The sequence below is a fragment of the Telopea speciosissima genome, chromosome 8 (assembly GCF_018873765.1).
Source record: "Telopea speciosissima isolate NSW1024214 ecotype Mountain lineage chromosome 8, Tspe_v1, whole genome shotgun sequence".
NCBI lineage: Eukaryota > Viridiplantae > Streptophyta > Magnoliopsida > Proteales > Proteaceae > Telopea > Telopea speciosissima.
In genome coordinates, this window is record NC_057923.1 from 50564227 (window position 1) to 50580260 (window position 16034).

General features: G+C 42.1%; 1 protein-coding gene across 5 annotated transcripts in view; it reads right to left on the minus strand.

The window, feature by feature from the left end:
• The window catches only part of LOC122672759 (phosphoinositide phosphatase SAC8), a 54594-nt gene that overhangs the window by 26513 nt on the left and 12047 nt on the right, over positions 1-16034 (minus strand). For 2 of the 5 annotated variants that reach the window (XM_043870241.1, XM_043870239.1), the window contains exon 1: positions 13440-13735. The exons of 1 other annotated variant lie outside the window; for it this stretch is intronic. In XM_043870241.1, the coding sequence (XP_043726176.1) occupies positions 13440-13590 (151 nt within the window). In that variant the 5' untranslated portion in view covers positions 13591-13735. Of the gene's footprint in view, positions 1-13439; positions 13739-16034 lie in introns of those variants that run through there. 2 more of the 5 variants (XR_006334473.1, XM_043870237.1) reach the window with 2 other exon arrangements.

Here is a 16034-nt window from a genome sequence, read left to right on the forward strand (position 1 = left end):
GGGGAGTACTAATGTGGAGTCATCTGGCCACTTCATCTGGAGCTAATTCTTCAAGTTCTTTCTCTGGTGATGACTTGGTCACTCATTATTGAAATGTGCCCAGCAGCTTGAGTCATCCACCTCCACATCTATTACTAAACAGACACATAAAGGTACCACTGCACTTCTTACCACCTAATCTCCTATCTCTTAGGTCATTGATTCAGGTGCATCTAACCATATGATAGGCTAACCAAAAAACAAAAAACCATATGACAGGTAAGTCTAATTTGTTTTCTTCATTTTATAAGGCCCCTCATCCCTCACACATTATTCTTGCTAATGGGTCCTTTACCCAAGTAACCTGACATAGTGTAGCCTCACCTACTTCATCCATGTCTCTATCATCTGTTCTGCATGTACCCCAGTTACCTTTAAACCTTCTGTTTGTTAGTCAGCTCACAAAATCACTAGACTATTCTATTATTGAAAGAATAAGAACAGGTTTTGAATGTATGATAGACCAAGTCAGCGTATAATCAAAGGATAAGGAACACTCATTTGAACTAATTTGAATTCCTTATATCTCTCACCCAAACCTTATCCACCTGTAACAGTCCTACCTTATCTACTTGTAACAGTCTCTATCAGATTGTAACGTTTACTCTTGAATCTCTCTATAAATACAATACTATTGCTCACCGTAAAGGTAAGCTTTCACATTCAAAACCTGTTCTTATTCTTTCATGGTATCAGAGCGAGGTTTTGAATGTGAAAGCTTACCTCTACAGTGAGCAATAGTATTGTATTTATAGAGAGATTCAAGAGTAAACGTTACAAGCTGATAGAGACTGTTACAAGTAGATAAGGTAGGACTGTTACAGGTGGATAAGGTTTGGGTGAGAGATATAAGGAATTCAAATTAGTTCAAATGAGTGTTCCTTATCCTTTGATTATACGCTGACTTGGTCTATCAATTATTTTGTATCCTTCTCATTTTGTTTTCCACGATCTTCAGACAAAGAAGAAGAAAGGTAGAGGGCTTGAGAAGAATGGGTTGTACCATTTCGATGGTGATATGTCTTCTAAAGCTGCTGTTACTACTGCTAGTGGCATTCTCGATTGGGTCACTTGTCGTTGTCCAAACTTTAACAAATGGTTACTGGTTGCAAGTCGGTGTCTCATCTTGAATGTGAAGCCTAAGAATTCGGGAAGCATCATTTGTCCTTTCCTCCCTGTAGTGAATTTAGGAATCAATCTTTATTTTCTTTAGTGCACTCTAACATTAGGGGTCCTTGTCCTGTTCAAAGTCGGTCAAGGCATATGACAGGCTCGAATGGAGTTTCCTTTCCTCGGTGCTTGCTAGATTCGGGTTTGCAGAAGCATGGATTGACTTAGTAAGGAAAACAGTGGATAACTGCTGGTTCTCTGTAGTGCTGGGGGGTCAAGCAACGGGTTTTTTCAAGTCTACTAGGGGGGTGCGTCAGGGGGATCCCCTATCCCCGGCTCTGTTTATTCTCACTGAGGAGGTTCTTAGTAGGGGCATCTCAAAGCTGTTCTCTGAAGGCCGGGCTGTCTATTATTCGCTCCCACGGGGATGTCCTGGCATCTCCCACTATCTCTATGCGGATGACACCATTATCTTCACCAGGGGTTAAAATCTTCTCTTAAGCAGATCATTGGCTCTATTTCCAGTTATGAGGGTTCTTCTAGTGCAGCTAGTCAACAAGCAGAAAAGCTGTTTCGTGGAGGGGGACAAGGTTTCAGGGGCTAGAGCACGGTTGGTTGGTGCGGTCACGGATTTCCCTAGGCGAAGCTTCCCTCTAACCTACCTGGGGGCACCTCTTCACACGGGCCGGCTGAAGGGCTGTTTCTTTGATGATTTGATTGGGAAGTTGAGGAGAAGGGTGGCCGGGTGGAAGGCCAAGCTACTATCGTCGGGAGGGCGTGTCACTCTGCTTCGCCATATGTTGTCGTCTATTCCCCTTCATGTGCTTGCTACTTTGGCGCCTCCAAAGAAGGTTTTTCGACGGATCTATGGTATTCTCGTAGACTTCTTATGGGGTAACTCGGAATGGGGAAAACGAAGGCACTGGGTGAGTTGGAAGAAGGTGTGCAGACCACTGGAGGGTGGTTTAGGGATTAGATTGCTTGAAGAGGTTGGCCTTGCTCTTAGGCTGAAAGGCCTATGGAGGGTCATGTCGCAACACTTGCTTTGGAGGGAGTTTCTCACGGCCAAACTGTTGAAAAACTGTCATCTTGCTTTGGTTTTCTCTCATGGGGGAGGTTCAAAATCATGGAGGAATACCTTGGCTTGCAAGGACATCCTGCTGTCCAGGGCGAGGTGGCTCATTGGTACAGGAGATATTTTATTCTGGTTGGATGATTGGGCAGGAAAGGGGCCGCTGATGGATCATGTGGATAATGCGCTCCAGGTTGACACCTCCCTTCAAGTAAAGGATGTGTTGGGGGCGGACAGCAGCTGGAACCAAGCAGCCATTGGCCAGATTGATGCAGATGAGATTAGACAAGGGATACTCCAGGGCGGCTATATGATTTTAGGGAAGCCAGACAGGCTGGTTTGGACCCCTGCTAGTGATGGCGTCTTCTCTGTGAAATCTTTGTGGAACGAGCTGAGAGGACGCTCTCCCGAGTGTGGCTATTCCAGATGGATTTGGAATCAGACGCTGCCAACAAAAATTGGATTCTTTATGTGGCAGCTCTTTAATGGTGCGATTCCCACAGACGAATCGGTGAAGAAGGTTGGTATTCCTCTGGTGTCGAAGTGCAACTGCTGTGGGAGCCCAAGATGTGAGTCGACAGATCACTGCCTTGTATTTGGTGGGACTGCTACTAGGCTGTGGAGCTTTTTCTCGGGGATCTTTGATGTCCCAGTTGTTTTAGCACAGGATGTCAGAAGCCGGATTTTGTTGTGGCAAGAATCGGCTAGTTGTTATAGCCTTGTGGCCTACATTGCTGGGCTTCTGCCCTCTTTGATCGTGTGGGAACTTTGGAAGGAAAGGTGCAACAGAAGACACGGGGAACGGATGAGGTCAGCTAGGGGTGTCATTGGCGGCATTATGGCTTGGGTAAGATGTCTGCCTTTGCCCTCCAAGCTTGGCAAAAGCTCTTCGATGAGGGAACAGAAAATTCTTGCAATTCTTGGAATTGCAGCCCCACCAGCTAGGATTGGCAGGCCTATCCCGGTTTACCGGTGCCCCCCATTTGTGTCACTGAAGTTGAACGTGGATGGAGCATGTAGGGGTAATCCAGGCGAAGGGGGGGGAGGAGGAATCATAAGGGACAGCGAAGGGGTGGTCATAGCTGCCTTCGCTAATTTCTATGGTCCTTGTACGAACTAAATTGCTGAGCTACGGGCTATGAGAGATGGACTAAAGCTATGTCAAGAGCTGGGCCTTGCAGGAATGGCAATTAACTCAGACTCTATCTCCACCGTGCACATGTTTAATCTCAGAAGATGTGGATTATGGAAAGGGTGGTACTGGTTTCACGAGTCCATGGAGCTGATCGAGTTGATAAATCCTAGCATCTCTTTTGCTTATAGGGAAAGTAATACAGTTGCGGACTGGCTGGCAAACCATACGTGCAATGTCAGGCAGTCCTTCACTGTTGGTCAAGGCGATTTGCCACAGGGAGATTTGCTACGTATTTTAAGGGAGGATAGGGCTGGTTTGCCTGTGCTCAGGCAGTAGTGCATTTTGATTCTTTATTATTTTTGTTTTCTGGGTAAGGGGTAAGGCGGCATGTCCCCCCCCTTGGATTCATTTATTCTTTTTGGATCTTAATAAAATTCTAGGGGCTGCCCCGGGTCCCAGAGAATATTCGGGTTAAAAAAAAAAAAAAAAAAAAAAAGTCGGTCTAGTTTAAGGTATTTTGTTACTTTTATTGATGATCACTCTCACCTGACTTGGTTGTACTTACTGAAAGATCGTTCAAAATATTTATGTCTTTAAATCATTTTATAATGAAATAAAAACTCAATTTGATGCTTCTATTAAAATTTCCCGTTCAGATAATGCTTTGGAATTTACTCAAAATGCTATTTATTATTTTTGTTCTGATCATGGTATGATACATCAAACTAGTTGCACCTATATCCCTTAACAAAACGGTCTAGCTGAAAGAAAGAATAAGCATTTGTTAGAAGATGCTCGTTATTATTTCACATGAATGTTCCAAAATTTTTTTTTTTTTTTTTTTTTTGGGGGGGGGGGGGGGTTTGTCCTTTTAATTGCATGTTATCTAATTAATCACATGCCTTCATCTGTTTTAAATAATAAATCTCTTGTTGGTGTGGTTTTTCCACACTCACTATTCGAGATTGGGAAAAATATGGAATTGTGTCAAATACGACACAGACCCTCTTTATTTATAATATGGAGAGGAATATTCTAGAATAGGATACAAGATAGTTTTATCCCTACTAGGCAATTCTACCCTTGTACCCATTTACAATACTCCCCCTCAAGTTGGTGCATAGATATCACACATGCCCAACTTGGAAACAATTGAATGAAATATCCTAACACTAAGTCCCTTAGTAAATACATCAGCTAACTGATCATGAGAAGGGACAAAGGGAACACAAATAAGACCAGACTCAAGCTTCTCCTTGATGAAGTGATGGTCAATCTCCACATGTTTAGTCTTATCATGTTGAATTGGATTATGGGCAATGCTGATGGCAGATTTACTATCGCAGTAGAGCATCATAGGAAGAGTTACAAGGACAGCCAGATCAAGTAGAAGCCCATGGAGCCATAAGAGCTCACAAATGCCATGTGCCATAGCACGAAATTCTGTTTCAGTACTGGAATGAGCCACAACAGCCTGCTTCTTGCTTCTCCGAGTAACAAGGTTACCACCCACAAAGGTACCACAACCTGTGGTAGACCGACGATCATCAGGAGAGCCAACCCAATCAGCATTAGTAGAAGCCTCAACTCGAAGATGATGATGAGGAGAGAAAAGGATCCCACGGCCTAGAGCAGACTTCAAGTAACGGAGAATACGATGAACTACTTCCATATGTGTGGAATATAGATCATGCATATACTGATTGACCAAGCTGATAGCATAAGCAACGTTAGGACGGGTATAAGCAAGATAAATCAACCAACCAATCAAACGTTGATATCTTCCCTTATCCACAGGCTCACTTTCTTTGCTCAGGAGATGAACATTTTGTTGGAGTTGTTAGAATATCTTGTGTAGGGGTAGTTCTGTCATTGTCATGTTATAAGACATGACCACGTTGTATTTTTCTTGTTCTTATTTTATTTCCCTTTACCTCCCTAGGGAGGCCTGTGTAATTTGGAAGAGATTATTAATGAAGTAATATGTGTGTTGAGAATAACCAACACACAATCGATTCTCCCATCTTCTTCTTTTCCCTCCTTCTTCTTCTTGCTGTAAATCTCATCTCTCTTACTAGATTCGATCCATCTTTAAGTTCCAACTTGGTATCAAAGCAAAACAATCTGGTTTGAGAGTTGACTAAGCTTTGCTGTCTTGTTCTTCACCTCTCTTTGGAACCCTAAGAGGACAAAGGGGTTCCATTAGAGGCTGTACTATGTGAAGTATACACATACTACACTATTTGGTGGTTCATTCTTCAAACCCACACACCATGGATGGAGTTTAGTGGCTGTTGTTGAAGATTGAAGCTCTTACAGCCACCCAGTTTTTTCCGCTAGCTGAAGGAGTGGTTCTCCTATTTCTCCCTCATCTTCTCATCTTTTGGGAAGAGGTTTGCTGCTTATGGATCGCCTAGGGGTACTCTTTTAAACCCCCTACCACTCGGTTGAAGAAAGAACCTGTTTGAGGAGCATAGCTCCAAACTGTGACACTCTCAAGGTACCGCCAGCTCTGTTTTTTGTCTCTGGTTTGTTTTTTTTTTAAGCTCAGTATATTGGATGTATGTTGGTGTATACGAATGGAGATGTTTGTTCCTTTTACACCTATTGTTGCTATGGACTGAAGGTTATTGGGTATTAGAGCAGTTTGGTTGATGCTATCCAAGCCTTTACTCCCTATACACTTGCTGTTTTTTGGTATTGGTTCTCTGTTTGGTTGATTTGGCTGTTTGGGGACTTGTTTGCTGGTCTGCCTACTTTGTTTGGGTTGAGGGTACTCCCCATTTGAGCAGTCCACTATTGTTTGTTGAAGTGTCTGCCCATTATGTCTACTGTGTCTGGACAAGATTCTGAGGTCAGTGGACCAACTACAGCTGGCAGCCTAAGTAGTGGATTCCCAACCATGGCTTCCTTTGATAACCCCAACACCCAAATCTCTATTGTGAAGTTGGACAATACCAACTACTTGGATTGGTCTCGATCTGTGAAGTTGTCTCTACGCAGTAGGGGAAAGTTGGGCTACATTACTGGGTCTATCACAGCTCCTGCTACAATTGATCTAGGCTATCTCAAGTGGGAGACTGAGAACTCCACTGTCAGGACTTGGTTGATATTCTCCATGAAACCTGAGATAGGTAGGAGATTTATGAGTAAGGAGACTGCGAAAGATATTTGGGACAGTGTCTCCAAAGTTTTTGATAGAGTTGGAGATGCGACAAAGGTGTATCAAATTCTCCAAAAGATCATCCATATGAAAGAGGGTGATAGGAGTATATCTGAGTACTACAACTCTGTTATTAGGTTGTGGGAGGAATATGATCACTATAACAACCTCCAGTTGTCCAACTCTGATGATCAGGCAAAGGTCTATACGAGTCAAGAAAAGGAAAGGATCCTTATTTTGCTTGGAGGTCTTAACCCAGAGTATGAACCTCTTCGCCTACAAATCTTAGGAAGATATCCCTTTCCATCTCTGGATGAAGTGTGCAGCTACTTGCAAAATGAGGAAACCAAGAGAACCACTATGGATATTGCACCATCAACAGAGAGATCTGCTCTTGTTTCCAGTTCCCACAGAGACTGGAAAAGTGGGGGGAAAGGCCAAGGGCTACCTCGTGGAGATCACCGTGAGAGATACAAATGTGATCATTGTGGCAAGCTTGGACACACCAAGGACAGGTGTTGGGATCTTCATGGACAGCCCCCTGGTATGCGTGGTAGTTCATCTAGTGCCCGTGGAGGAAAGCGAGGGGGAGCTAGGGCTCACTCTGTGACATCTGAGTCTAGGCCACTTGGACACCAGCCGGCTCCTGATTCCCTCTCACAGGATGATATTGCAGCCCTCCGTCGGCTGATGTCTCACCTTGGAGCGTCTGCTACTGGTTCTACCTCTGGAGGATCTACTACTTCTGCCTCAGCTCTGCAGGTCTCATCTGCCCCTCCTACTGCACCCACTTAGATTATTGACTCTGGAGCCTCTGATCACATGACTGGTATGTAACAGTACTATGATTCCTACTCCATTTGCTCTGGCCGGGACAAGGTAAGGGTTGCTGATGGTTCCTTTTCTTTTGTCTCTGGTAAGGGTAATGTGCGAGTTACTCCTTCTATTTCCCTTGAGTCTGTCCTTCATGTTCCTGATTTTGCTACTAACCTATTATCAGTGAGTCACCTAACCAAATCCTTACATTGTTGTGTCACTTTCTTTCCTTCCTACTGTGTCTTTCAGGATTTGGAGACAAAGAGGGTTGGAGTCTGTAATGCTTTGGCATCAGCGTTTGGGTCATCCCTCTTTTGTTGTTATGAGGAGACAGTTACCCCACTTGTTTACTTCTTTCCCTTCATCTTATGTTTTTCAGTGTGAATCTTGTATTTTTGCTAAACATTGTCGCACATCTTATCCTTATCGTGGTAATAGATCTACTGCACCTTTTTCCCTTGTTCATACTGATGTTTGGGGGCCTTCTCCTACTACTTCTTTATCTAGATTTCGTTACTTTGTTTCATTTGTGGATGACTATTCTTGGTCTACTTGGACTGTTTTATTGAAACAAAAGAGTGATGTTTGTGATGCTTTTAAGGATTTTTATCAATTTATTAGTACTCAGTTTGGTACCCGCATTCAAATTGTTAGGTCTGATAAGGGGGGTGAGTACATGTATGGGGGGCTCCAACAGTTCTTTACTGATAATGGCATCCTCCATCAGCTGGCTTGTGTTGACACCCCACAACAAAATGGGGTGGCTGAGCACAAAAATCGCCATTTGCTGGAAATCACCAGGGGTCTTCTCTTTTGTATGCAAGTGCCAAAGACCTTCTGGGCTAATGCACTTCTTACCGTTGCATTTCTTATTAACCGGATGCCAACTTCACTCCTTGGCTCCAAATCTCCCTTGGCTCTTCTTTCTCCTCAATCCTCAACTTTCTCCTTGCCTCCGAGAGTCTTTGGTTGTGTTTGTTATGTTCATGTTAACAAATCAGCCCGTACCAAGCTTGACCCCAAAGCTCTCAAGTGCATCTTCTTGGGTTACTCTGATTCAACCAAAGGGTATAAGTGCTACCATCCTCCTTCCCGAAGGCGACTTCTCTCCAAAGATGCCAGCTTCTTTAAGTCTATCCCTTATTTTTCTTCCCCTCAACATTCTGCTGGGGAGAGTACTAGCATGAATGAATGCGATGTCATTCCCTTTCTATCTCCCTCGCCTACCTCCACTTCCCCATTCCTATTTGATATTGGAAAGTACAAAGAAGTGGATGTTGTTGATGATGCTGATGCTGATGGTGTTGTTGATATTGATGCTAGTAGTGGTGGTGATGCTAGCAGGCAAAAAGAATACAAGGGAATAAGATTCAAAGAAGATGGTGTATTCACAAGAGGTAAATGCTTGTTGAAGGGAAAAGGGAAGCAACCATGGTATAAGCAACCCTGCCAAAACTCCTCTTTGGATCCACATCCTCAGTCTCATCCTCCTCAGTCAGGTAAGTCCTCTCCTTCTGAATTAGATCTTCCCATTGCTATGAGAAAGGGGAAGAGAGCCTGTGCTAACCCCATAGCCCAGTTTGTTTCCTATGACTCCATTTCTCCTACAGGTATTGTTTTTTCCACTGTCCTTGAGTCTTCTTCTATTCCCAAAAATGTCACAGAAGCCTTATCTGATCCAAAATGGATGCAAGCAATGACTGAGGAAATGGTAGCTCTAGAGAAGAACAATACTTGGACACTAGTTGATCTTCCCAGGGGGAGAACTCCAGTTGGATGCAAATGGGTTTATACAGTCAAGTATAGATCCGATGGTACAGTGGAGAGGACAAAGCTAGGCTGGTTACAAAAGGGTATAGTCAGGTGTATGGCATTGACTACTAGGAGACTTTTGCCCCCGTAGCCAAGCATAACTCAATCAGGGTTCTTCTTTCAGTGGCAGCCAATAAAGATTGGCCAATGTACCAATTAGATGTGAAGAATTCATTTCTTCATGGAGATTTAGCAGAGGAAGTATACATGCAGCCTCCACCTGGTTTTAAGTGTCCCTCAGCTGAAGGGAAAGTGTGTCTCTTAAAGAAGGCTCTCTATGGCCTCAAGTAGTCTCCTGAGGCCTGGTTTGAGAGATTTAGACAAGCCATCCTGAAGAATGGGTATTATCAGAATCAAGCTGACCAAACCTTGTTTATCAGGAGAGGTAATGGTACAGTTACAACTCTCATTGTCTATGTTGATGACATTGTGGTGACTGGGAATGATGTTGCTAAGATAAACTGATTGAAGTCTTATCTAGCTAGGTAGTTTGAGTTCAAAGACCTTGGACTCTTGAAATACTTCTTGGGTATTGAAGTATCTAGATCAAGGAAAGGGATCAACATTTGCCAAAGGAAATTTGTCTTGGATCTTTTGAAAGAGACAGGGATGATGGGGTCCAAACCAGCCACTTCCCCCATTGATCCGAATCATAAACTTGGTGATGAATGTGGTTCTTCTCTTATAGATGCAAGCAAGTACCAAAGGTTAGTTGGGAAACTAATCTATCTCTCCTTGACTCGACCAGACATCTCTTATGCAGTTGGAGTGGTGAGTCAGTTCATGCATGCTCCCAGAAGTGGACATCTGGATGCCTTGTATCGCATCATTAGATACTTGAAATCCTGTCCAGGAAAATGTCTTCTATTTGCCAGGCATGACCATTTGCAGATTGAAGGCTACACAGATGCTGATTGGGCTAGTTCGGTTTCTGACAGGAGATCTACTTCTGGGTACTGTACCTTTGTGGGTGGTAATCTAGTTACCTGGAGGAGTAAGAAACAACCAGTTGTAGCTAGATCCAGCGCAGAGGCCGAGTTTAGAGCCATGGCCCATGGAGTATGTGAGCTTATATGGCTGAAAAGGCTTCTTCAAGACTTGAGCTTTGAAACTGAAGGGCTAATGAGACTTTATTGTGACAACAAAGCTGCCACAAGCATTGCCCATAATCCGGTTTAACATGATCGAACCAAGCATATTGAGGTTGATTGTCACTTCATCAAAGAGAAGCTGGATTCTAGGTGCATTTGTACTCCCTTTGTGAAGACAGGTGATCAAGTAGCAGATATCTTCACTAAGGTCTCACTCCTAGTCTATTTAGTACCCTATTGTGCAAGCTGGGAATGTATGACATTTATTCTCCAACTTGAGGGGGAGTGTTGAAGTTGTTAGAATATCTTGTGTAGGGGTAGTTCTGTCATTGTCATGTTATAAGACATGACCAAGTTGTATTTTTCTTGTTCTTATTTTATTTCCCTTTACCTCCCTAGGGAGGCCTGTGTAATTTGGAAGAGATTATTAATGAAGTAATATGTGTGTTGAGAATAACTCAACACACAATCGATTCTCCCATCCTCTTCTCTTCTTCTTCTCTTCTCTTCCCTCCTTCTTCTTCTTGTTGTAAATCTCATCTCTCTTACTAGATTCGATCCATCTTTAAGTTCCAACTCATTTGCATCAATAGGAGTGTCAGCCGGTTTGCAGCCCAAAAGTCTTGTCTCAGACAGAAGGTCAAGAGTATATTTCCTCTGAGACAAGAAGATACCTCGAGTAGACCTAGCTACCTCGATGCCAAGGAAATAACAAAGTTGTCCCAAGTTTTTGTTTTCAAATTCATTACCCAAGTAGCTCTTGAGGCAAGTAATCTCATCAACATCATCATCGGTGACAACAATATCATCAACATAAACAATCAAAACAGCAATCTTACCAGCAGATCGCTTGATGAACAGTATGTGGTCAGCATCCTTTGGGTGTAACCAACTGACACCATAGCCCAGTGAAACCTCCCAAACCAGGCACGAGATGACTGCTTCAATCCATATAAGGCACGTTTCAGCTTGCACACATTTCCCTGAGTCTTAGGAGAATCAAAAACTAGTGGGACATCCATATATGCCTCTTCTTTAATTTCCCTATGAAGAAAGGCATTTTTTACATCTAGTTGTTATAACAACAACAATTCACCCTTATCTCAACTAAATGGGGTCGGCTGCAAGGATCCTTGCAAAGACAAAATATCATTAAAAAAAAAAAGGAAAAGGAAAGGAGCACAACAACTCAACAATATCCCACCTAAATGGGGTCGGCTACATGGATCCTTGCCCTCCACTCAGCTCTATTCGAGATCATACTTGAGACAAGGCCTAAACTATACATATCTTTCCTCAGTACTTCTCCTAGAGTTATTTTAGGCCTGTCCCTAGCTCTTTTAGAACCTTCAATCTGAATCAAATCACTCCTCCATACTGGTGCATCCCAAGGCCTCCATTGAACATGGCCATATCACCTCAAACAACTATCACGGAACTTATCATGTATCGGGGCAACTCCCAAATTTGCTATAATAAGGCCATTCCTTACTTATATCCTTACTAGTCTTGCCACACATCCATCCCAACATCCTCATCTTTACTACACTTAGTTTATCTATATGACGCTTCTTAACTACCCAACATTCCGCCCCATACATTATAGCCAGTGATACGACTCTCCAATAGAATTTTCCTTTAAGCTTTAAAGGAATACGTTGATCACACAACACTTCGGATGCACCTCTCCACTTCATCCGGCCCACTTTAATTCTCTGTGAAACATCATACTCTATATCACATTATTTATTTATGGTTGACCCCAGAGATCTAAGACAATTACTTTGTTGTATCTCTCTCTCTCCTCAATTTTCAAGACTTTGTTATCTGTCTTAGTTGAACTAAAGTTACACACCATATATTCCGTCTTTGTTTTACTTATCTTAAAACTTCTTGATTTCAAGGTTGATCTCCATAACTCCAACTTACCGTTAATCCCTACATTTGTCTCATCTACCAAAACAATATCATTAGTAAAAAATATGCACCAAGGAACCTCATCTTGAATGTTCCTGGTTAAATCATCCATGATAAGCACAAACACCGAATTGTAATTGGGAATTCACTACACCACGTCATCATAAATATCTTTAATTATATCCACATACTTACTCGACACCCTTCGCTTCTCTAAAACGTGCCAAATGAACTCCCTAGGGATTCTGTCGTAGGCTTTTTCTAGATCAATAAAGACCATATGGAGACCCTTCGTGCAACCTCTAGGTCTTTCCATGAGCCTCTTAAGTAAGTAGATCATTTTTGTCGCTAACTACCTAACATAAAACCAAATTGGTTCTCTGAGATAGCAGTTCTCTTCTCGGATGGGCTTCAATAATCTTCTCTCATAATTTCATAGTATGACTCATTAGTTTTATGCCTCTATAGTTGTTGCAACTCTAAAGTTTGAACATCATCTTTACTTTTGTAGATTGGAACCACAATGCTTCTCCTCCATTCATCTGGCATCTTTCTTGTGCTCAAAATCTTGTTAAACAAATTGGTTAACCAAGATAAACCACATAATCCTAAGCTCTTCCACATTTCTATTGGAACCCCATCTGGGCCTGATGCCTTGCCTACTTTCATCTTTCTTATGGCTTCTTTAACTTCGGATATAGTAACCTTTCGGCAAGTGGTGTCATGATGAGTAATGCAGTCTTCCGAGCCACTATTACTTGAAATGACTAACTCATGTAGTCAGCGACATGATTTATTGTTATATATCTTTACATTGGTTGCAGATAAATTGACTATGTGTCTATGGGACGAGCCCTCATTTTGTACGTTGTTTGTTGTTTGTATACTTTAGATTCATGGGATGAGGTAGAAGGCAGTTATCGAGTTAGAACTGAGGGATACTTGAAAATCAAAAGGTATTTAACATAAGCCGAACTATAATGAAATATTGGAGCGAACTCGAGAGGCCTGATTCTTATGCAATACAATTCTCTGAATGATTATTACTTGAAATCACCATAGAAGACACCATCATATCACGAAGAGACACGAAAATTAGGAATAAAATATAAATCAGTTGAACTTGACGAGACATTCATGCGACTGAGATTCGACAATTATTCGAATTTGAAAGTTTCAGTTTCGAGATCGTATTCATTAGGGCAAAGATTGAATGTAGCACGCAATAAACGAAACCCAAAGAGAGAGAGAGAGAGATAGAGAAATATCAGACGAAGCTCTAACCAATTTGGGTGTCAATACTGCCATTAGAACGACCAATGGAGAAAGCTTGGTTGGTAGAATCCAAAGATCTAATCAAGAACTTATCAGGGAACTCCAGCAACTCCATCTGTTCGCATAGCTTGACTGTCCCTGAGGGCACTCGATTTTCCATTTCTCTCTTCCACGTCGTTGAATCACAGAAAGTAAATCAAAATCAGCTGAAAAACCTATCAAAAACTTTTGAACTCGAGCTCTGCAACAATTGTCAAACAAGGGAGGAGAACACTTGAACAACTCCAAGGATTCAATTCTAACGGTATTTTGTCTATACGACGTTAATAACCCTTAGGTCGTTTAACTAGTTTCTGTGTTGGTTGTTTGAATAACAGCCAAATCATCCTCTATTCATAAACAATTTATTTTCCCCTTTGTCAAAGGACAATTCAGTGAACAGTCAACCATTGATGATAACCTAATCAAGGTGGCTCATCTCATGTTTTTCATATGCTGTGATGATATGGCAAAGTCCGAGAGTTGGACAACTAGGGCCTGTATGGTATCCTTCTAAAAAAACATTTCTAATGTTTTTTGTGTTTCTGGGGACAGAAATGGAACAGATTATGTATGTGTTGTCTCATCCGTTTTTGTGTTTTTTTTTGTGGACGAACTGTGGTTCTAGCATGGTTTTGAGAAACACCAAAATGATGTCTGTATAATTGAGAATCATTTTTATTGGTAAACTTCTATGGTTGAGAATCAATTCTACCAAAACAAGGTGAAACAAAACACCGACTTAAGTAGCACAGGGGCATTGATGGAATTTACCATCAAAACATAACATGAGAGTAATACATAACCTAAATCGATAGGGAAAAAGTTCTCTGTCAGGGAGTGTGGCCTACGCCAGCACTCCCATGAGTCTATCTCTCTCCTCCCCATGTGAAAAGACACCTCTGCCCCCATGTTTTAAGGAGGAGAGAGATAGACACAAGGGAGTGCTGACGTAGGCCACACTCCCGTGCAGAAAACTACTTCCCAAATCGATATTTCTTTTTTGGAATCACACAAAAAGGGACTTCGCCCGACCTCTAAACCTCTCTCATAGCTTCACACAAAGTCCTCTGCAATCATCTTCTCTGGAATCTTACAACTGAGGGGTTCGGTCGACCTCTGCAACTCTGCTCCATCGACGGCGACTATCTGCTCCACCATTGGCAACTCTCTACAACCTTTTTCTTGTGACCTCTACAACTCTGGTCTTTGGAAACACGTCTACTCCACCATCAGCAACTCTCTACAACCTTTTTCTTGCAACCTCTACAACTTTGGTCTTTGGAAACACCTCTGCTCCACCATCAGCGACTCTCTACAATCTTCTTCTTGCGACCTCTGCAATTCTGGTCTTTGGAAACATCTCTGCTCCACTGTCAACGACTCTCTGCAACCTATCGACTCGTCCCCAAAGTGTGAAGTATAACACATTCTTCTCACAATTTTCTTACTTGGATTTAGGGTGTACGAACCCTATTCTGTCAATTTGGGAAATCAAAGGATTAATTTAGGGTTTAACAAACCTTACTTGATAATTTATCAATCCTTTAACCATCCCTTGATTTGGACCTCCTAAAACATGGATAAAAGGTGGATGGATCCCAAATTTGGGCCTAGGGACTAAAGGATGGCAAAAGGGGGCTCACACGTGGGGACACAAGCAAAGAGGAAAACTGAGCCCAAGATGCGTATCTCGAGATTAAGGGGTACTCTTTTCGAGGAAATAGAGGGACCCCAAATTTTTTGCGGCGCTGCGGATTTCTCCATACACCAAATCCGAAAATGGATCAGAATTTTGGGTTTTTTTTGGACTTTTTGGTCATTTTTCATAGGGTTTTTTTTTTAGGCTCTTTTCATGAATGAAGCTCCAATGTTGTTTGTGTCCAGTTGTCGTTATTGCCGTGGGTGGGTGATGATTTTCAACGTCCACAATACCCAAAAAATTGGTGATGGTGGTGCAGGTAGAGGCAGTAGTGGTGGCCGGTGGTGATGGTGGTGGTGGTGGTGGTGGTGGTGGAGGTGGAGGCGGTGGTGGAAGTGGTGGTGGAGGTGTTAGCAGTGGTAGTGGTGGAGGAGGTGGCGGCAGTGGTGATGGTGGTGGTTGAATTTCATTGGAGGTGGTGTTTTATTTTTCAACAAAAACAAAAGAGGTGTTTTATTTTGAACATGAAATTACTGCCCATCAAATTAACCATGGGTTCATTAAAGAACAACTCCCCTCTTATTTTTGAGATAGAAAAGCTTCAAATTGGAGTTTTTTTTTTTTTTTTTTCTTTCTCAGCAGCTTTTTTGTCCCGGTTTATTCTCTGGAACAAAAAAATGAATCAGTGTTAACAAACCGATATCTATTCTTTTTATTCCCAAGGAATTAAAAAAAATAGAGAAATTTCACTAAAAAAAATAAAAAAATAGAGAAATAGAAATGTTATCATGCAGGTTTATTATCTTCTGACTGATGTCACATAATATATGGAACTCTTTTTATATTTTTGAGCTTTTGAAATCATAGTCCCAAACAATTTCCTTCTTGGTGATTTCTCTGCTTAACAAGCTTGAAATCAAAGC